This window comes from Cimex lectularius, unplaced genomic scaffold (assembly GCF_000648675.2).
Source record: "Cimex lectularius strain Harlan isolate CLEC.00 unplaced genomic scaffold, Clec_2.1 scaffold51, whole genome shotgun sequence".
NCBI classification, from domain to species: Eukaryota; Metazoa; Arthropoda; class Insecta; order Hemiptera; family Cimicidae; genus Cimex; species Cimex lectularius.
In genome coordinates, this window is record NW_019392674.1 from 1,244,194 (window position 1) to 1,268,311 (window position 24,118).

A 24,118-nucleotide genomic window follows, 5' to 3' on the forward strand; every position below is an offset into this window, starting at 1 on the left:
CTCGTCTGATGAATCTACGTTTCTGGCAATTCTGCCGAAAAAGGGTTCAGGGCCGATACGTGTCCTGACTGAGCTTTCCTTGGCCAATTTGGTTTGTCCTTGAATACGATTCATTACTTTTTTGGTGTTGTGGGTTATTCAGCAAGTAGATGAAACGCATTTGTTTTACCTTACTTCTATTAATGTTTTCCTCCTTAATCTTTATATATATGCACCTTCGACTGCTGGTTTTTACCGTATTTTTCTTGATCAATTGGTTACTTAATTTTTATAAAGAAAGAAATACGTTAATGCAATAATAAAAAGAGATGATATATTATCTCTTTTATATACAATAATATATAACCGAAACATGATGTGCTTTTTCCATCTTCGCTCTGTTATTCTGACAACAGGCCGTGACTAATTCCACTTCCTTCTTTTAATGATTTTTCCAATGTCTTTCCCTCGAGTCCCTTGACCAATTAGATCACTTCCAATTTTGTCTATAGGGAACTTTCCTTTTAGATTCTTCTCTACAGCTTTTGTGAGATTTTAAGCTAAGGCTCTTTAGAGCTAGATCTCACGAACCTACAGACCTTCAAACTGAAACTTTTTGTACAACGTGTTACAATTTATCATTTTTTAATTAGACAATAAATTGTGCATATTTGACCACCTTTCTGATTGGCTGTATTGTGAGCTTTATTTCAATTTGTTTTGAATGCAATTAAACTTCTCCAACCATACATCATAGTTTTTTTCTGTTTTTATACTGAATTTTTGGGCACCTCTTGGCGGGAAAGCGACTGCGAGTAGGTGCCTGTTATGTAATGATAGAATAACTGTCTCTCACTTTTTCAATTATAGAAGGCTTGACCTGTAAAAACAGTATTTTAGTATCATCGGACATGTACGTAATATTGGTAAAGGCGCATCCAAAGCTCGCTGTTCAGGTACCTCACGGCTAGGGATATTTAAATGCATATAGTGTTTAAGTGTATTTGGGTTGAGTCTGTCTTGTATTTATGTTAATATACTGGAATAGATGTAATTTATTAGCGTGAAAGTAAGGGGTTGTTTAACTCCGCCTCAAGGAGTATCGAGTACTCTGAGGTAAGTGGGTGATGTCTGGAGAGTAAAAGTAATTCATTAGCAAGAAGGGAGTGGGTTCAACCCCGCCCCGAAGAATGTCGAGTACTCTGGGGGAGTGAATGTGACCAGACTTCTATGCTTGCGGTGATGAATATGTATGTATTATATGTTTTGTTTCTGTATTTAACAACCTGATGTACAAAACAGAGACTAGGAGTTTAGTACTTTAACATAATATACAGGGTCTTACAGGGTTCAATGTCAATATTGCCACAGTGATTTCATTAAAAAAACGTAGTTCAGTGTCACCAGAACGAGGTAACTAAGGTTTTAGTCTAAAATCAGATTTTTTCACATAAAATAGTAATTTTTTAATTAACAGATATTAAAATACAAATCTGACCTTTACTTCGCAAACTGCATTATATTTTACACAAGATAACATTTTCTTTGAAACATATGCGCTTCCGAATACGAAGTAGCCGCTCAAAAAATAACCAATGGCAAAACCCAGGTTTTTAAAACATTTTTTAGAACCTTTCAATTAATTAAGGTTTTTAGTTGAGATGAAAAAGCCAGTGTCACTTTTTGAGAGCTTCGCTGCTCTACCAATTGAGCTATCGTGGTCGAAGATCGTGGGTTCGAATCCCGCTCGTGACGCCGACTGTTTATCTCAGTTAAAAACCTTAATTATTTAAAAAATATTAATTGATCAAGCGGACCACGAAAACTAGTGAATTTTTTAGAACGTTGATTAGGTGGTAACAAAAAATCGATACATTCTTCTCGTGGTATGGCCAGCGCGAAGCTCTGACTCCCCCCCCCCTTCCAATAGATATTTACATTTTTGGAACTCAGAAACTTGCTTCTTGGGTTCGGTTCACGTTTTTCACCCTGGCAAAGCAGATTTCACTAAGAAAAGATCTAAAAACTTTGAACGTGACTATATCCTTGGAGTGCTTATAAATAATTTAACTTTGGTGAAATCACCGAAAATGTTGATGGAAAAGTCATTGCACGATACAAAATTGAGTATTTTAAAAAAAGATCATGGGTTTTGCCATTTGTTATTCTTCGAGGGTCTATTGTGAATTCGGAAGCGCGAATTTCTCAACAAAAATGTTGTTATCTTGTGAAAAAGTTGTTGTAGACACCGATATAAATGTCAGATTTGTATTTTAATGCCGCCAAAGTTGAGAAATAACGATTTCATGTGAAAAAATCAGATTTTAGAGAAAAATTACAAAAATGTTTATATCTCGGGAAAGAGTCAAGATTGAACCCTCGTTCTGGTGGCACTGAAATACGGTTTATTTTATCAATCCATCATGGCAGAATTGACTTTTAAACCTATAACACTCTCTATATATAAAAGCAGATCGAGACCCTTGAATGATTGCAGTTTAAAACAAAATACGCACTAAAGACGGTAAAAAGAAGTAAAACACGCATAGGGCCGATGATACCTCGGCTGTTTGTCGGATCATAAAACTCCCACTTTTTGTTTATATATGTCGAATATACAAGTACGAGTCATTCAGAGTTTAATACCCTACAATCACAGTTGGTAGAAAAAAGATTCGCTTTTTTAAATAAATGGAAACGTGACACGTTTCATACGATTATCGATTTGCTGTAATGTGGTGTCGGTAGATGTTCTAGGCTTACAAAGCTTTAGACAGAAGACCGTGATAATATATCAAAGGCTTTCTCGTCATCTCAATAGCAATGCAGATTAATGGATAGATTCCTCAATAATCTTGTTGATAACAAGAATGACAATTTTCGCCTTCTCGTTTAAAAAAACAAACCATTTCAAAAAAATTGTAGTATTTCATAATGATACGCTCTACATTTTGATCCTCTGATATAACCTAGACAATTATATTTTTAAAAAGACATTGTTTAACAAAAAGTCATATTACAAACATCAAATAGGTTGTCATGGAACCTGGGAGAATATACATGTTAATAACAATGTTAACTAGCGCAATTTATGTGTTAAATACGGTTTGTAAACAAAATAAAACGTAATAACTATTAATCATACTATCTGGCTTTTCTACACAATCCGCTGTTCTTAAAATCACGACTGACAGCTATTGCCCAATAAAAAACAATAATTTTTATAATTGCCTTTTTTAATAGTCTTTGATACCGTAGATCCCTTATCTTTTGTAAATTTTAAACCTTCATTTTTTCCCTCAGTGTCTCTCGTTGGTTCCACCCTTTCCTTTCGGATCGTTGCCCAAGTAGCTCCGTCCCAGAAAAGCTCACATATCCATCACTTCTGGAATACTTGAAGGTTTAAAAAGCTCTGCTTTATTTTTTTTAATAACTTTCAAAAACTGATAAGGTAGTGCTCCTTTAACTTTAAGTAGATAACTCCCAACATTCCCTAGTATCTAATGACTTGCAAGCCGTCATTAAAATAATTCAGGAGGACTTGAATTTAATTAGCTCCTGCCCCGCTGAAATTGGGATTCACTTGCACGTAGACACCTCGTAGGGTATTGTGTTTGGAATAGTTCTCTATTCATAGTCCCATCCTTTATACTATGTATACTGCTGACTTTTCTGTATATCCCAACACGATCATTACCATTCTGCAGATGGCACTGCAGTACTGTCTTCAATCCTACCTTCTATTCAGCAACCGCGAACATCAACGAATTTAGGACCGAAATTTCTAGATCGCTGAAAATAGGCTTAACGTAAACGTCGAATAATCCCAGGCTGTTGTATTTTAACCCAATTTTCTGCTACTTCCAGATAACAGACCAGTGCAGGTCGGAGTCCTACAAGGAAGCATTCGTACTCCAAACCTTTTTATTGTTCTAACTTTCCTGTACATCCCAACACCTTCATTACCACATGCGGATGACATTGCAATTTTGTCTTGTAAGCTGAATCCAAGCAACCGCCAACATCTAAGAATTCGGGAAGATTTAAATTCTATAATCTCCTGAGCCAATGAAAATGAACTTAACTTGAACGTAGAAATGTCCCAGGGTATTTCGTCGGAATCTAGTTCTCTCTTCCATTTCTTACATCTTATCTCCCTTTTAACGATTAACAATCACTTTATTTATTTCTGTCGCACAGTCAAGAAATTAGGATTGCCTTTGAGCGGATTGTTCCTGGAAGCCCCGACGGTGCTTCTTAATCTTCGATCAGTTCTGTCTTGTCACCCACATTCTCCCCTTAAATATGCTTAACCTGCTAAGCTCTTTCCTGGAAAGTTTGAAATTTTATTTTCGGCTCGCGATGTAGTGATTGAAGAAGTGAGAACTAGGTGATTGATCTATACATCGACTTGTTGACTCTTCCCACCGCAAGCAATTCTTCTTGGCTTCTTCCTTTGTCAGATAATATCTAGCTATTCTCCTCCCTACATACATCCTCTTACCTTTAAATCTTCTATGGAATTGACTTCCTTACTCTTTCCAACGACGACTTGTCATGATTACATCTCGTATATTTAACAAAAATAAAATAATAAAACTGGACACTGGTCTAAAGTGGTTTAGGGTCATAGGAACACTCGTTCAAAGAGAAGGTTGACTTCGAGGTAAGATCCTTTTATTGCTCTTACCGCACCACGGAATGCGCATTTAACGGTTTCTTTATTAGGTAGTCAACTCCAAACGGTCCGTAATGTAAGGGTGAGCTCTAAAACACTCATTAGAAGGTTTCGTGAGAATAGTTTCATCTCCGTTCCTCATCACGTTCTCCACTACTACTACTATTGAATAGAAAGGCGTCTAATCGCAGATAGTCTCGCTTTGACACCACGGAAGCATCTTCACGAATGAGTGCCGATTTAGTGTCAATCAAATGACCGGAGCCGTGGGTGGAGTAGACTTGGAGAACGCATTGCTTCATGTGCCATCCGTGAGTTACAGCCTTTTTAAAGACAGTTATGGTTTGGGGTGGAATCAAGGTCCATGCACCAAGGTATATTTGGAAGTTCTTCTGGAAGGTGTATTCTGGTCCATTTATTGATGGGGCAACTTCGTGTTATTGCATGATAATACTTGCAGTTCGAGTTGCCACCTATTACTTCGAGATCATGAATTGGCCAGCACGTTCTCCTGACATTGATCCTATAAAAGACGTATGGGGCATAATAGAGACGGATTAGACATCGTTCGCCAACTCCAACAAACCGCCCTCAGAGAGACTTAAAACCCTCCGCAAGGACAGAGATTTTTTATTGTTAATTGTTGGAAATTATTATCCCCCCCCTCGGGGAAATTGAATATACCCATCAACCCGAGTGAAGATTCAATCCAAAAGCGTATCGAGGCAGCCAAGCAATTTAAGTTGCCTCATAGTTTATCGGCCCGGATGGAACTGAAAGTAACGCCCTGGAGACAATGCATGAACCGAAGTTTAGATTTTCCTCAACTGCGCAGAACATGAAATAGTTGAACACAAAAACTAAAAAATTAGTGAAAACAAACTATTCGGATTAAAATTAAATGAAAAATTTGTGAAAACTTGTGGTGTAATTGGTCTGGCGAAATCTTATCTAAATTATATTTTTATCAAGTAATTTTTGAAATAATAGCCAGATCTCTGCGTAGTGTCAGTCATTCATAAAAAAAAAAAATCGGAACATGTTAATTTTTGCGTTTTTTACGAAAACTTCAAATTGTGCTGTGCAGCCAGGAAATCCTCTTTGGAACGGCGCCCTGTAGCAATAGGAAATTTTAAATTTATAAGTTATTTATATGTTTTTAATTGTTAACCTTCCACTTTGCCGGATTTCTCAACCCTTTTCGAGTTATATGCGTTTTTTGGGTAAAAAAACGTGGTTTTTAGGTGCTCATGGATAAAAACCGACCACTTTCGCTCCCGATTTTTACCGAACAGTTTAAAGTATTTCTACTCACTCACTTTGATTGAATATAAAAAATATATATTGCATTGTATAAATTCACTTTTTTCCACATCCTACATGTATTTGTTAAATGTAAACAATGTTTGTAAATCCCAGGCCCTGAAGATGATCTCAATAAAGATCGAAACGTTGGCACGATAAAGAAAATGTTTTTCTGAAACCTACATCACACCAGACCGCATCTCACCATTTCTGAATAATTATCGATTAACGGTCACTAACCACCACACATTATTATTAAGAGCAAAACTAAGTAATAAATTGCTAGTTACTAAATGATTTCCGGTTTTTTGAGAAATTTCTTTCAAACCCTCATGATTAAATAATTCCAATTAAAACTCAAGAAGTTATGATCTCGTTTGATATGCTTTACATAAAAACAAGAAAAACTGTAATTAATATAACGATAAAAACGCATATAGTTTGAAATAGGCAATAAAGAATGATTGTCCGGTATTTATCTTTGTGTGTATTTTTGTAAGTGGACATCTTTGTATAGAATTAGTTAAGGTAACATTAAGTCTTAGAATAGATCCATTAAATTTCGTTGTCCCATTGACCGAATAACTTAGCTCAATTAATTAATATTTTTATGTAAGGTATTGGTTGAAATGAAAAAGTTAGTGCCGCGGGATGCGAACCCAGACTTTCGGCTCAACCAAGCCGAAGGTCGTGGGTTCGAATTCCGCTCGTGACACTAACTTTTTTCCTTTCAGCCAATACCTTACATAAAAAGATTAATTAATTCTTAGAATAGACTTTATTTTTACATTTTAATTTCAATCACGCTTTAACAGTAATTTAATCACAAAAACAATGTTGCTGTTTCATTATTCCTCGTTATTTTAGATAAGCACGTTCGCTTTGATCACTATATTAACTTTTCAAAAAAAAATTAAATTTTAACGTCGTGTTTCTCGTGGAGCTAGAAATAAATTGAGTCACTGCTCAATTAAAATTAATGTGTTAAAAATTGAATGGAGGATTTTTTTAAATATTTACGAAATCCGATTTAGCCGTAATTGGACAAGGAAGCACCACGGAATAAAACCGTGAATGAATATTAAAGCCCTCGTTAACAAATATTTTGCCAGTTTTCGGCCAATTTTGCATTTTTTTCTCCGTGCCGTATTACGACCCCGGATCGTTTGTCCATGCAACAGGTTGATTACCTAGTGCCAGGAAACTATCTGTAGACGGCAGATTTACGACTCGAAACGACGGCGGGGGCATACGAACGATTTGAGCCCGATCGTACGAGGGGAAGCTGTCAATCCAACGGCGCACCATTTTCATTTTAGATCGAAGCATGAAATTTGCCTGACGCACGGAAGTACGTTAAACTGCCAAAATATAATAATGAGCACAGCGAGGGCTTTAACAGCCAACACTCAGTTTTAAATTTTGAAAAGAACGGGGTGCCTTTTTTATAACATTTTCAACGAGCACTTTGAAGAGTTTAAATCAAAGAAATCGTACATTAGGAAGAGTAAAGGGGTCCTTAAAGGATCTTTTTATTTATGCAAAAGTCTTTCTGCAGAAGTACATTTTGCGCGTGCGTACTTACATTGACCATAAGACACCTTCAAAAATCTCCTCTTTTACTGTCCTATCTATTTTAAATAAATAAATCCTAACATCGTTGAGAAAATTCTCCATGTTTTTCGCCGAATGCGTGACATTTAGAGCGTGGTACTTTCGTGGAATGACTTTGCTAATTTCAAACCAAGGCTGGCTCAGAGGATTACAATTTTTACTTATAATGGATTTAATCTTGAATTAAAGACTATTTGGAGATCTTGATATGCGGTCTTGCGTGATGCAGGTTAAGAGGTTATCGTGCCAACGTTTCGAGCTTTACTGAGATCATCTTCATGGCCTGGGATTTACAAACATTGTTTAAATTATACAAATACATGTAAGACGTAAAAAGGAATTTATACAATGATGTACACAATATAGCAGTTTTAGATTTAATCAAAGTATTTCTTTCTCAATCAAAGCGTTTGTTTTCTGTGTAGATGTGTCACGGTTGTGTATCTTCTTGAGAGTGTTAGTGAGATATTAATGTGTTTTTTGTTTATATGTTTGTTTTTTAAAGAGTGGGGATGGAAGTAGGGATAGAAATCGATTTTTCTATGAGCAGTGTGCTTCTTTGTGGTGAAAGGGACCGGCAAAGGGAAAAATGATAATGGTTTGCCGTTTGGGACTAGTTAGCCTTTCAGGATTATTACGGACGGAATTATTAGGGTAAGGAAAGATAAATTGTTGAGGATTTAGACTATGTAGAATTGTTTGATATGAAGAATGTAATATTAGCGTAGCTGCTGCTGAGTTTAAATGTTTGTTCTGTAAATGATGCTATGTTTATCACTGTTGAAGTAAACCGTTTCAACCGTTTTCAAAAGGTACGTTTATGTTTGTTTTGTTTTGTGTTTAATGAATTAAACAGTTGGGTCGATTATCTGATTCGACCAGGCAGTATATTGTAGTGTACTTCAGAATGAAAAAAAAAAGAAAGAAAAGGAATCATTACCGGATCGTTGTTAAATACGCTTAACCTCCTTTGTAATTGGCTTTATATACAAAACCTTACAGCTATTTCCAATCGCCTGAAATAGACTCTGTGCAAAGCAATGAGTCGGCGCGCACTGGCGAATGTAGACCGCGCCGATTTGTAATGCAGCAAAAGCGTTTTTTCATACTGCCTTCCCGATAGCAAATCCAAGGTTGAACAAGAATTAGTTAGTGCACGGGTGAGTTTTAAGCAAGGAACACACTTACCCGATGCAACGCTATGCAACTCTACCCTACTCACGCTCTGCGATCCCCACTGTCCAGATTTTCGACGGGTCGCATCGAGTACAGTCGAAGATAAAAGAACCGGACACCCATATTTTTATTCAAACTACATGTATTATTGTCGTTATATAATTACAACATACTTATTTTAATATAAACCAAACTAACCGAGATCAAAAATTCATTAATTTTTATTTAGAAAAAAAATAATGGTTTGGTAGAGACAATTAATTAAGGTTTTTAGTTGAGATAAAAAAGTCAATGGCACGAGCGGGATTTGAAACCATGATCTTCAGGCTAGATACGCCGCTGCTCTACCACTTGAGCTATCGTGACCTCGATCCACTCGGACACTAACTTCCCCTCTCAACCCCACCTTTTGAATTTTCCCTCCTTTTTCCTTTGAAAAATGGCAAAATGGAAGTATGGTATGTAGAAAAATTGTAACTAGAAATACTTTGATGGAATATAACAAATATTTTTTGCATTGTATAAATTCACTTTTTTCCACATCCTACATGTATTTTTTAAATTTAAACAATGTTAGTAAATCCCATGCCCTGAAGATGATCTCAATAAAAAATCGAAACGTTGGCACGATAAAGAAAATGTTTTTCTGAAATCTACACCACACCAGACTGCATCTCCCGATTTCCGAATAATTTATATAGTATAGTGACACTTTTTTTCCTCTCTTCTTTTCAGTCTTCCATACTTTTCTCAAGAAGTCTACACGAACAAAACTTCTTTTACATCTGAGTACGCACGAACGTCAGTTTTTCCAGTTCAGCTATCCACTGGTACGCACGAACGCACCATACTCAGCGAGACATCTCTACACTTCATACATCACAATTAGTTTGAAATTTTCTATATATATATTCATTTAAATGAATATATCGTAAAATATTGTCAGTAAAATCTGACCAGAATTTCGTTCTTTTCTTTTAGTACGTTCAATTAGGTCACTTTTTAATTTTATATTTTTTCTTCTTGGTTTATTTTAATTGTTTGTTAACTTAATAAATGTCATATTTAGTATAGAATACTTCTTAATAAAATTTAACTCCTTTATTAAAAACCGGCATTCTCTGGTAGTGCCGGACTTGAAGCGTAGAAATATAATAAATTTTTTCCCCTGTGTATAGAGATATTTTAGCTTTTCGGCATAAATAAAATGATTTGTCAATTTTTCATTTACCCCCACGCTATGCATTGTTTCCACTTAAGGTTAACCACTCGGTCACCAACTTCCCCTCTCAACCGCACCTTTTGAATTTTCTCTCCGTTTTGCATTTTACAAAAATCGAGGTCACGATAGCTCTAGTGGTAGAGTAGCGGCGTATCAGCCGAAGATAGTGGGTTCTAATCCCGCTCGTGTCATTGACTTTTTTATCTCAACTAAAAACCTTAATTAATTGTAACATATTAATCGGCCAAGCGGACCAGGAAACTAGTGAATTTAAAGTTTGGTAGAGAATTGATCAAAACACCGGAATACCATGTTTTGATATAATTAATTTAACTCACAATTTATTGCACGGTTTTGCTCATAAAATTAAGAAGAAGAAGAAAAATAACTTTATTCTGGGACTGGTGTCCCTAAGAATAATATACATGAAATAAATTTCCTTCTATGAAATTAAAAGTAAAATGAGATAGAAATCGTGGCACAATTTATACCAGTAAGGCAGGCCAGAAGAGAAACTGAGAAATTGAACAAAAATATGAAATATTAACGTAAGGTCTCTGCTTGGAGCGAGAGGAGGTGATTATACAGGTGGGATTTAAAGAAGGAAAAGGAGGCAGCATGACGAATAGAAATGGGAAGGGAGTTCTAGAGTTTAGGGGCTCGGATCAGAAAGGATCTTTCGAAGGTATGGGTTGTAGGTTGTGGAAGGATAAGGTCAATTGGGGATGAGCGGGTGTAACGAGTGTGATGTGAGGAGTTGAATTGGAGGGATTGGGTGATGTAAGGAGGATGACGAGTGTGGTTGGACTGGAAAAGAAAGCAGCGTAGGAGTGGCAGCGCCGATGGGATATGTCAACCAAGGGCAGGTACACATACCAAATCTTCCCGAGCGTGGAAAGGAGAGTCGAGGCAAAGCACGTCCATGTGGATCACTACATGGCGCAGCTTTTGACCGGACAGGGCGATTTTTCGGAAAAACTGTACAAATTCGGTCTGAAATCTAGCCCATTATGCCCCTGCAGGAATCAGGAGACAGCTGAGCATGTTGCTCTATTGTGCGAAATGTACAGCATCTTTCGTATCAGATGGCTGTTTGAAACAAATAGCGAGGTGGCTAACGTAAACTCACTGAAAGATATTATCGCTAGTCCAGATGGTTATAAGGCCACCCAAAGATTCTGGAAGGCCGTAATGCGGCAAAAAGGCTGGCCCGCCTAACGAGCAGTGCCGCCGAAGCACTATGAATATAGCTTGCCATAGCTTAATAAGCTAATAACATTGCTCTTCCCCCAGTCCCAGCCGGACTCCTCCGCGGGGCCCATCCTGGGAGCGCCATTTACTGGCGCCGCTAAGTTCCGGCGGGGGAATGTGAGCTACGACCGCTAGGCAGAGGAAGCCAAACCGTCACGTGCAAAGCTCTTCTAAGGGCCCAGAAGCGGGACACGTGTAGAAAAGACCTAGTGGAAAAGAAAACAACCCAAGAAATACTGTGCACGGAAGGAGGGAATAAGCAAGGAAAGTTGGGAATTCAACCCCGACACCCGGGACCACGGACCGAACACGAATCTTACGCAACAATTCATAATACGCTTCATTCGCGCGATTCCCCCCTACGAGAGACCACCGTATGCCACAATGTCGAAGAAGGGAAGTATAAGAGAAGTTACAAGGAATTTGCGAGTGGAGAAAGGTAAGAGAAGCCAGGACCGACGAAATTACACCATTTTCGTCGAGTAGCGTCAGAACAGGACACTCATATTTTTTTGTAGTCTATTTCAAACTATGTACATGTAATTTATATTAATTACAACATTCTTATTTTAATATAAACCAAATTAAACAAGATCAAAAATTCATGAGTTTTTCTAAAAAATAATTAACTATGATGATTAGACAGAAAATTTATCAAAACACCGGAATAACTTTATTTAAAACAATTAAATTTTTCTAACAATTTATTACATGGTTGTGCTCAAAATAATGCATTATGAACAAAAGAGGCATTGCGATTATGATACACGCTATGTGACTGTACGTGGCGTGCGCTTGGCTTCGCATAGATGAGCACACCCTACTACAATAAAACGAGGCAAGGCGTCGGGTAGCATCGGGTAGCGTCGCATAGCGTTGCATCGGGCAAGTGTGTTCCCGGTTTTAATCACTTGCTTTGTACTTCGAAAACATTAAAGATTTTTCACAGGTATATTAGTACATGGTAGTACTTCTATTCTATTAATACTTCAAGGTACTTCTTGGACTACGAGGTCTACAGTTATAAAAAAGGGTCATATATTTAAGGGATTATAACGAGGTACCTGCATATATGACCAATAAAATTCTCTGGGGAGATCTTAGATCTTGTGCCCTTCTTTATATGTGATATTTACCGATGGTTCTAAGAGTGTGAAAGGTGTATGATGCGCTTGGAACGATATCCAGACAAAAGAGAATTGAAAATACAAACTGAATAAAGTACTATCTTCTTAGCGAACAAATCGGCATTGGAAGCCATATTTGGAGGAAATTTGAGGGAAGATAAAGTGTTTAGCTTGACGGATTCAAGGAGCTCGATAGAGAGCATGAAATAGTTCAGCTTACAGTCAGGTTGCTCCTATATTGTTCCCAAAATTATGGAACTCAGCTATAGGCTATTAGAACAGCAAGTCGAACGCAACTTCTGTTGGATACATGGAGGATTCTAAGGCAATGAGATGAATGTGGACAGCTTTGCAAAGCAAACTGTGAAAAAAGGGCAAAATTTAGAATCCTCACCCCCAGTTGAGGAGTGGCAGTTTGAAAAAGGAAGTACATGACACATGGAACTAGCAACTAGACTCCTATTCCACTGGTAAATTTTACCGGGATGTAAAACCGACGATCAGCAGGAGGCCGTGGTTCTTGAACTTTCCAATACCAATAAAAGAGTGCACTACAATAAATCGAACTAGGACTAAGCACGGCATAGTGGAACATATTTGAAAAAATAGGGCGAAGACGGTATGCGATGAGAGGGAAGACCTGGAACATCTCATAATGAAATGCAAAAGGTATATTAATGAAATAACAAAGATGTTGAACAGACTGTACAAAATTGGAAAGCTGATCGAGCCGTTTAATTATAAATCCGTACTGCAATTAAATAATTTAGAAGTGTACAATGCAGTTTTTGATTTTTTAAGGGCTACGGAAGCCGTGCCAAAGAAGCAAAGGCAAAACAATGGCTTTCCAAAACAATATTGACAAATTCTAAAACATTGAAGATTTTTATTGGGAAGTGTATTTTTGAAGTGATTATAACTACGAAATTGTAAAAATGCAGGAGATTTAATTACTCTATTAAATTTAAACAATGTTTCAAAATATATGAAAATTAAATGTTAGAATTTTATATTCTGAATCGTAAAATGGTTTAATAATTGTTCGTTATGTGTCCACTCTCTCGTTTGTACTTATTGATTTATTAAATTGGCATGATGATGAAATGGTACTTTCATCAATTATACAATCGCTATTGGCGGTCTTCTCAAGATAATGGCAACTCTCCTGTTTCAAGAGAATTCAATAATTTTACTATTTAATGGGAAATCAAGTAACCCCAGTGGCAGGGTCTCATTTTCTACCGGTTCGGGGCTAAACAGAAAGCCGTATGCCTTCGGCAGTTATAAATCATTTATTAAGGTTTGCTAATTCCGCTTCGAACCACTTTCGGCCCTTCGGGACGTCTAGAGATTTTCTTCATTCGAAATCTTATCAGACCGACAGAATCGAGACGAACGAAGAATATATGCTAATGTTATGAAAATTATTCAAAGCTCTGTGCGAGAAAATATTAAAACATAATCAGTTTTTAAGGTTTGCACTTTACCTTCTTCATCGAGTAGAATGTTGTCCGGCTTGATATCCCTGTAAACAAAAGAAAAAATGTAAATGAATAATTGATGAAGTTTTTATGTTAAACGGTTTTAAACAACATTAAATTTTAATTGAATAAAATAATAATATATGAGCCGTTTAATAAATACTATATATAATATTTTAAAAGTTTTAATTTATACAAAATAAATTTTAACTACATTTTTAATTTAGGGTTCAAATCTTGACGAATGATTGTTGAAGGTTTGACGAAAAACTAAACGTTTTCTTTCTAAATTGGCCTCAATAATGAAATTTGACTTTTGAAATATAATTTTAAAAAATTTGTTAAACATTATTAAAGTTAAAAAACATAGGTCACTGGCAGTATGAATGAAATTTGGTGAGTTAATATAATTTATTGGCGTGAATGGAAAGTCTTCTTCCCCAAAACCTCCGAGGAATATTGAGTAATGCTGGAGCCTCTCGGAAAACCGGCGGTTGCTGTCTGGATTCCCGGACAGGTCGGCCTGGAGGGTAACGAACGTGCGGACGAGGCGGCGAAAGCCGGTACGTCCCACCCTCCGGATCGAACCATCGCGATCAGACCCCCTGACGCTAAACACGCAGTAAAAAATATGATAAAAGAAAGATGGCAGCGTCAATGGGCGCGGTTGTTCCTCGGAGGTTTTGGGGAAGAAGACTTTCCATTCACGCTAATAAATTATATTAATTCACCAAATTTCATTCATACTGCCAGTGACCTATGTTTTTTAACTTTAATAATCTTTAACAAATTTTTTTAGAGAGGCTCTTGCGACTCAAGAGCACGACCGGTAGATGGCCCTCAGAGAACCTGAGCAGGAGGCAAGGGATGATTCTCACAGGAATTGGCCATACGCGGTGACACACGGGCACCTGCTTTTGGGCCAAAGCCCGCGCAGGTGCCCCTTATGCAGAGATAGGTTTTCGATGTGTCCCACATAGTAGAGGCGTGCCACGCCTTGGATCCATACAGAGAGTGTGTAGGCATGCCGCTGGATTTAAGAAGAGTTCTCGAACAGGGTAGCGAGTTTCAGAGTCCCGAGTTCCGCTCTTTACTGGGAATTGGGAATTTTTTTATTGTATATAGCCTTCAAAATATGTTTTGTATTTCTTTGTCTTGTATGAGTGAATGTATTTATTGGTGTGAATGGAGAGGGGCTCATGGAGAAGTAGCTTCTCCAACGCCTCTCAGGTTGTGTGTATGACTTGGGCCGATGGCGGAAATTTTATAAAAATACCCAATCGACCCCAATCTAGTTTAGTTTATTATAGGGAATAGATAGATGGAGAAATATCGAGTAATCCATCTACCAAACAGTATGAGTGCGATCAATATATGAATGTATTTATTGGCGTGATTGTGTATCGAGTGTGTAGCGATTTTATGTTAATGCTTCGGGGCTGAAATGACCAAGCTGTCGGATGCCCCTGTCAAAAAAAAAAAAAATTGGTACACGGAGTAATCTGTGGCAGTGTGAACGAAGTCTGGTGTGAGAGAATCTAATTTATTAGCGTGAATGGAGAGCTTTTCTCTAATTACCCCGAGAAACATCGGGACTCTGGGGCAGTATGATTGCTAACCAGAATAAATTATTTTTAAATGTATATATCTTTATTGATATTTGTAAAAAAAAAAATCATTGACGAAGCCCTGAGATAGAGAGGCGAAATAGAGAAAAGGTCTGTTGCTTTAAGAAAATCTTAATTGACGTGAATACAACTTAAAAGGAAGTAAAGTGATAAATTGCAAGAAGGTAAAACAAGAACGGCAAAGAACAAGAAAACTGGGGATAAGCAGTGTAGTTTGTATAATAAAATAGTCATACTTGTTACATATCTTTACTGCTCATATTGTGCAATCATAACAGAATTATTTCCCAATTTCTAAGTAGCTTGTGCGCGAAATCTCTACAAGGAAGTTGAGAAAGTACATCCATCATCTAGTAACGACATAGGAACTGCTGTTGTAGTCCTCCAATTCTTGTAGTTACAAGCAGTCCAGGTTTGCTGTCGAACATTTCCCACCCAATGATACATTGAAGATAAAACGAATTCGAACTTTCCACAGTTTATTTGCCACGTTCAAAAATTTAGTAGTACCTTATGCCAAGGTTCAAGGCAATCCGTCAAATTTCTACAAGATGGCTAAACTTGCATGTATTTTAACATGTTATCTAAAGTTGCGTATTTTTGAAATACCTAAAAGACAGGTAAATGTTATTGATCAAGTGTATTTTGTCCACGCCGAATTATATTGATGGACAATCGAGGATTTCCAGTTTTTCCAACATTTTTTATCTTCCTTCAATTAATTCAGTGATGTTCAAAGGGTCTACAATTTCAGGGATGTCTGTAATGTGATTGAAATCCCGGGGGAAATATTCGATTGCCGTTTTCGATCAATCAAAGGGATAAAGTAAGATTGAAGTGCTCGTAATTAAGCGTTATTCGGCTTCGGATCCAGGGCTTTGGCCTCGGCCGTGAATCGTTTTCAAAAGAAGCTGTTTGTTAATTTAATTGCACTTAGAATTAAATAATTGAATTAATTATAATCCCCGGGGCAGCAATTAACATCAAGTTAAAAGTATGCATTAAAAAAATTTAGTTTTCTTTAAAAGTGGGTAAATTTAAATGTCGCTATTTTACAATGGTGTTGTTTATTCACTACACTTGAAATCTGTAATTAAATTTAATCATTACATGTTTATTTGCATAAATATAAAAGAATCATCACTATGTTTAGACATAGAAATAGTTCCGAAATTCTTACAGGACCAGTGTTGACCTTTGTTAAAATGATATATAAATTCATCTAAACACTTAGCAGTCCTAATTGTCAATAATTGTTATTTTTATTAATTATAGTAAGTTCGAGATCAGGGAAGCAGTCGTCATAAACAAGTAAATTTTGTAATGCCAAGCTTTCAACCTTTATTGACGTCTTCATCATGGTAGTACAAGTAATAATAACGTTAATAATTGATATATAATATGCAATAAGATAAGTATTATAATGATAGCGGTTACTAAATGCGAGGTAACCAGTTGTGGTTATAGGCAAAATGACAAAACTTAGACAGAAAGGACTAAATTAGGCAACTGTAGATGGCGCTAAGATTATTGATATCTCTTCTCAAATTTAGAGAATTGACATCAGATTTAATGTGTAGGATTTTTTTAATAATCTTCTATCCAAGATTTTCTTCCTGTCAACCATAACCACATCATCAAAATTTATTTCATGGTTAGTTTCATGATGACGCCTTAACAAAGCTGTTCCTGGCCTACTATGGTCAGAACAATCATATCTGTGCTGCGTCAACCTGATATCGAGGTATTGTTTGGTCTGACATTAATAAACGAAGGGGCAATCTTAACACGTTATACAGTAAACTAAGCTATCATTATAATATTTTACTCCCTTATGAAATTCACTAGTTTTCGTGGTCCGCTTGACCAATTAATATATTTCAATTAATTAAGGTTTTTAGTTGAGGTAAAAAATCAGTGTCATGAGCGGGATTCGAACCCACGACCTTTGGCTAGATACGCCGCTGCTCTCCCACTTGAGCTATCATGACCTCGATCCACTCGGACAGTAACTTCCTATCTCAACCCCACCTTTCGAATTTTCCTTCCTTTTTACCATTTTTCACACTGACTATTTTATCTCAACTAAAAACCTTAATTAATTGAAATATATAAATTGGTCATGCGGACCACGAAAACTAGTGAATTTAATAAGTAAAATTGAAGTACACATTCATTAAAGCTCTCCGTGGCTATTTCATTTGTCGCCGAGAATCGAAAAGAGTACACGACATTTGAAAAATGGCAAAAAGGAGGGAAAATTCAAAAGATAAGAAGGTATACGTCATTTTAACTTATTAAATTCACTAGTTTTCGTGGTCGCGTTGACCAATTAATTAATGTTTTTAGTTAGTAGAGCAGAGGCGTATCTAGCCAAAGATCGTGGGTTCGAATCCCGCTCATAACACTGACTTTTTATCTCAATTAAAATCCTTAATTAATTGAAAAATAATATTTTACTTTTAATATTGTGACGAGACTACGCACAGGTCATACAAGAATAATTCACGGGCACCTTCTGGCCGGAAAGCGACCGCATGCGTGCCCGTTATGCAAGTATAAAATAACGGTCGAGCATATTTTCACTTGTAGAAGGCTTGATGTATATAGAAAATATTTTGGCATATCATAGGTCCTGTCTTGGGGCACTGCAGCGGGCACAGATCGCTGTTCCGGTACCTCAGGGCTATAGGGATTTTTAAATGTATATAGTTTTTTATGTGTGTTTGTGTTGTGCCTGCGTTGACTTTATGTTAATTTATTGGAATGAATGTAATTTATTCTCGTGAAAGGAAGGGGTTGCTTATTACCCCGCCCCGAGGAATATCGAGAACTCTGGGAGTGAATGACGTCTGGAGAGTAAAAGTAATTTATTAGCGTGAAAGGAAGGGGTTGCTTATAACCCCGCCCCGAGGAATATCGAGTACTCTGGGGGAGTGAATGTGACCAGATATCTATGTTTGTGGTGATGTATATATGTATTGTATGTTTTGTTTCTATTCTGTATTTGACAACTTGAGGTACAAACGAGAGGCTAGCATTCTAGGATACCAACGTAGGACATATTTGAAATCAGAGAGTCAGTAACCAGATCAAGACGCTCAAATGACTGCAGTTTAAAACAAAATACGGACGAAAGAAAAGAAAAAGAAGGAAAACACGGAGAAGGCCGGCGATGACCTCAGGTGTTTGCCGGTCACTTACTTATTAATAATAAACTTCCCACTTTATTATTATTATTATTATTATTATTATTGTGACGAGTAAGTTATCCATTGTTATATGAGAATTATTGTGCTACTATTATTTACTAATTATTAACGATATTATTACTTGTAGATGAACACCTCAATAATGGTTGAAAGCTTGGCATAAGTTACAAAACACTTGTTTTTGATGACCGCATCCCTGATCTCGAACTTGATATCCCGACTCGATTCATCCTTCCGTCGTTTATTAATTATACTTTTCATCTACGGTCTTGAGATGAAAAAGCAAGTGTCACGAGCGGGACCCACATTTCATCTCGACCAAGACCTTAGATTAAACGTATAATTAAAACAATTAATACGGCCAATTATGACGACTAAATTCATATATGTATTGATACAATAATTACAGAACTACTTACTTGGTTAACAACTCCCACTTCATAATTAAAATAGAATCCTGATTACACGACATTTGAAAATATGGCGAAACGAGGGAAAACTACCAAAAGTTGTAGTCTGAGATGTGGAGTATATCCGGGCGGATCGCGATAGCTCTAGGTCAAGTGGTTAAAGCAGCGGCGTATTCAGCCGAAGGTCGTGGGTTCGAATCCCGCTCATGACACTTGCTTTTTCATCTCAACCAAGATCTCAGATTAAAAGTATAATCAATTCAAATGATTATTTGGAGATCGTGAGTAGCGGTCTGGTGTGGCTTAGGTTTTAGAAAAAACATTTTCTTTATCGTGCCAACGTTTTAATCTTTATTGAGATCATCTTCAGGGCCTGGGATTTATAAACATTGTTTACATTTTACAAATACATGTTTATAATGTTTATAAATCCCAGGCTCTGAAGATGATCTCAATAAAGATCGAAACAAACACGATAAAGAAAATGTTTTTCTAAAACCTACGTCTCACCAGATCGCATCTCACGATCTCCAAATAATCATTGGCTAACGGTCACTAAACATCACACATTTATTCAAATAATATATAAACATCAATTTAATTAATAGTTATTTTGGATGAAATGTTGTTTATGAATGAGTTACCGTAATGTTTTAATTTTAAGAAAATTATCATTTTCATAAATTTCCATCTCGACAAGAATTTCTCAGGGTCCGAGTTGTTTATACAACCTATCGTTTCATGAAGGTGTGACGGAATTTCTAAGCCTACATATTTCCCAGGGGAGTTTGGTTACGATGACCCTCCCGACAAATTTCTACTAGATCAATAAACAGTTGGATAAAAACGACCGCTGTTCACTTGAGACGAAATTAGTCAGAGGGATCCGGCGGAATTTTATGATTGAAATTCCCAGCGAGCCACGGAGTACTGACGCCCAGTAAAGTAACCTGTTGCAGAGCACCTTTGCCTATTTGCGACCCGTTTCTCTTATCGGAATTCGATAGAGGAATGGCGAAATTTTCACCTCACTTAACACGAACCGTTGTGAATGTTTGATTGAAATCATTTCATCAATTTTCAAAACCACGTTGTCTACAAAATTGTTCTAACCAAGTGTTTCTTTTGTTTGTTATGATATTTCCCAATTTTTCACAATTACACAGAAAAAATAACTCTGTCAATGCCATTATAGAACTTCTTCTTCGCATTACAATAATTTTGTTATTAAAATAATATGTATCTACAACTTTTTATTTTTTTTAAATAAATTCACAAATAAAAAACCATAATTGAGATTTTTATTTTATATTCATTATTGTAATTATCATTTTTATTTTTATTTCTCATAAACATTCTGCTACCCCGGCCGTGACAGATATATAGAGGAAGAAGTACTTTATGCTCTGCCCTGGGAAAGTGCACTCTCTGTTAAGAATTTAAGTACCTACTTCCGTGCCTTATTGCTGACGTTTTAAAGTGGAAGTACCAACTTGCTAAAGCTTGACTCACAGAGCAACGTACAATTTTATTCATAGTTTAAACTTACAGCTCTCCAAAAAAAAAGTAATTTTTATAACCGAAATAGAAGTCCAAAATGCTTAAAGTGCTCCCGTGAGTGTCGTAATAACAGATGACCTATTACCGAAGTTTTGGCAATAACGAGGAAGTAAGCGTGTGTCAATTAATACGACGATCGGGCGGACAGTAAACCTGCCTGATCAGGCTTATCGCTACGCTCAATACTGCCTATTGGTCAAACTTGGTCCACTTTAGGGACAGGGATAAATGAGGAAGCCACCAGGCCTCGATCTGAATAAATCTTTGTGCTTCCCTGTATTTTATAACTCAATGGACTGCTTCACGTTGTTAATCAACCTCCACAGCCTTGCCAGCGGCTCCTTAGTGAAGAGTATTGCTTGTAGCTTGTTTTATCCTAGTTGCAAGAATCTGCACCTAAATAGACCTTCACAGAAACATAGAATGTGTTCTGCGATCTCCTACTCTTCTTGGCTGTATCTGCACATCGTTTCTTCAGTCTTTACTCCTATCCGGTACATGTGTTTTCTTAAGTGGCAACGTCCTGTCAGGAGTTTTCTCAATCCACGTTCCTTCATTCTTTCCTGTCCCAACCTTTGGTTACAAGGGGGGTGTCCGGGCGCAAAATAATGTGTAGCCCAGAGGGCGTGGCAACCTCTCTAAAGCACAGGCTGTACTCGTGTCGGCCTCGGGTCGGCGTGGACGGCGAGTGCCTTATCAGAGGCACACGAGGATTAGGGTACCAGATCCTGTCTGCATTGACGGGGGAGGGTGCATAGCCATCTGTACTACGGGGTAACAGAAATGCTCTAAGGGTCAGCCCTTGTTACACTGGGAATGGATTCGTAGTGGTACGTGGTGACGCCCCTGGCGGGAACTTACAGAAGAGGCTGTTTTCTACCTTTGACCTTTGCACGAAACTTGCGTATGACCACCGTTATACAACCGGCCTCTCTCGGGATACGGCGAATCTAATAAGCGTTACGGATTATGCTGAAAAGTCACTCGAATGCATGAGTATTAGCGGATGGGAACGGGTAGTGAATCGGTTGCTCCTACTCGAGTATGCTTTGCACGTAGGTGTAGGCTGAGCTCGATTGAAGGCTTTTACCGTAGGCCGTACTCCTCTAGGGGGTGGTTAGCAATTCCACTATAAACAAAACCGCGGCCGGAGCTGATACCGTAGTTTCTACGCTGGAGAAGCCCCAATACTTCGGGAGATAGAGTGGCTTTCTCCATCTAGGGAGTGCGCGGGAGACCGGGCTGATGTATTTCGGTTTAGGTAGCCCTTTGCGCGCGGCATACGGTCTGATGCTTAATGCAGACCCGACCACTCGGAATGGGCAAGCGGGGAGTGAGGTTGTTTTGGCCCTTCGAGCTGAGCTGCCTCTACACCAATGCTGCGGGAGTAACACCATTCTTTTATATGTGGAGGTGAGTCTGCTCTCATCTTGAGAATCAAAACGTCCGATAAGGCCGAATAGGCTAGGTGCGGACGTTATAGATCCTCATTGTCCTGTTCAGGACGACCGAGTATACGGGAAAGACTGTCCTGTCAGGAGTCCAACCAGAATCCTGGTTCAGTTACGGTTGTATTCTAATAAATTTTTGTAAGTTTTGCGGATGCCCTTCTATGAATCTCATGGCGTGCCTCATCTTGTTTTACTGTTCCACCAAGTTTTGGACTCATTAAGGATCCATTTTAATATGTATCCCCTTTTGTAGCAGGATGCTAAGCCGCAGTAGGGTTCAGGTCCCAGAGAGTCTAAGTTGGCCCTCTTTGGCCAACATGTCAAACCTTTCGTTGCCTCTATGCCCTGAGTGCCCAGGTACCCAGCCAGGGTCAGGTCATTAATGTCACTGACTTCCGTCATGGCTTCCATGCAGTTCCAAACACTCTTTACCTTCACCTCGCATAAGTCTAGGGCCCTTAGTGTTGCCTGAATGTCAGAGAAAATAGCTATGTACCCATAGCCGTTTTACTTCTCTGAAGATTCGTTCAATCGCTTCAAACTGAAAAACTCTAGCTTATTTACCTAGGTTTACAGTCAGTTCGGTCTTGGGATCCATCTCGAAGACTCCAGTCACTTTAAAACTAATACAAATTCTCACATCAAAGGTTGACAATTTTTTAAGTTAGCAGTTTGCAAAATTTTTAACAAAAATCTGGTAAGAGGTAAGATAACAGAGATAACATTAATAATCTTAAACACTGGAAAATAATTGTCGGGGCAATGGCATTGTTAATTGTAATTAGAGAACTATAATCTGGATATATTGCTAATGGTTATTAATTAAGTAAAGCAACTAAAATATTACATTGCATCAAGTAAATTAGTTTTTAATTACTTTACATTCTTTAGTAGAATCTTGTTATATAGTTTTAGCGTTTCCCTTTAAATGAGCGCATAATCTATTTAATTCTCTTCTTGGGGTACGAACGGGTACTATGCGCCTCCAATAGCCTCTAATACCCAACTCCGACTTTCCACCTTCACGAAGCTTATGCGGGTGTACCCTGTTAACTAACNGAAGCAACAGCTCAATGGAGGTTTAACCTAGCGTACGAAAAAGACACAGGGAACCAAATTGCAGCAATAACAGTCAATGACTTGATGCTTCTGAGAAGAAGGATTGAGTCTATTGACTAAACTAGGGAACTGGGAAGGTACAATAAGCCAGAAGGCTGCAGTGCCCGGGGAGTGCAAACCCCGCTTCCTAGTATCCTTTTCTACCATACCATACCATACCATTAATTCTCTTCTTCTTCTTGTGTTAAATTATTTGTTTCTTTATTGTTTTTCATGGTAGGACCCAATTTTGTTGGCAAAGAAGACATCAGTATAAAATATTGAAAGGTGTCGCGTTTCAGAAGAGAAATAGATTGATTGCTCCATTCCACGAAGTTAGATCTGTTACACAAAAACATTTCCCGTCGTGTTTCACGAGAATTTTATATTTGTCGGTTCTCTTATTCCTCAAGTATATTTTTTTTTCTACATTCTAATTTGGCTTAACCAACCCTCGGTTTTAGTGTGGATATTAAAGGTATTGAAAAAGTGGCCGTAAACCGCGGGGAGTTACGCCCTGAAAGGTTTACGGGTCTTGCGGTGTTACTGCTTACATAAAATACTTCGCCACCTGAGATGTTTTCAAAACAGACTCTGTCTTTGGAAAGAATTAATAAAATCTTGGTCTCAAATGACTGAACCAATTTGAAGATAAGTTTTTATATCGTACATAATGTGTTTTATATCGTGTTGAATGTGTGTATAAAAACTAAATAAATGAATTCCTTTTATAAGCTTGTAAAGGGAACGAAACAATAGAATATATTTCTCGGAGTTAATCTACTTCAACAATACCTGTTATCAAAACTGGCAAAACTGTCTGAAACGGATATCCCAGGAAGGTGTAACTGACAATACCTACCTGAATATAATTCATTATATTAACCTGAACAAGCAGGAGTTCGCGACATTAATTAAACTTTTCA

The 24,118-nt window shown here is 37.5% G+C and overlaps 1 protein-coding gene across 1 annotated transcript in view; it reads right to left on the reverse strand.

The window, feature by feature from the left end:
• LOC106662397 (serine/threonine-protein kinase 32B) overlaps positions 1-24,118 on the reverse strand; it is a 231,577-nt gene that overhangs the window by 67,496 nt on the left and 139,963 nt on the right. The window contains exon 6 of the mRNA XM_014386465.2: positions 13,840-13,877. Within this exon, the coding sequence (XP_014241951.1) occupies positions 13,840-13,877 (38 nt within the window). The remainder of the gene's footprint in view (positions 1-13,839; positions 13,878-24,118) is intronic.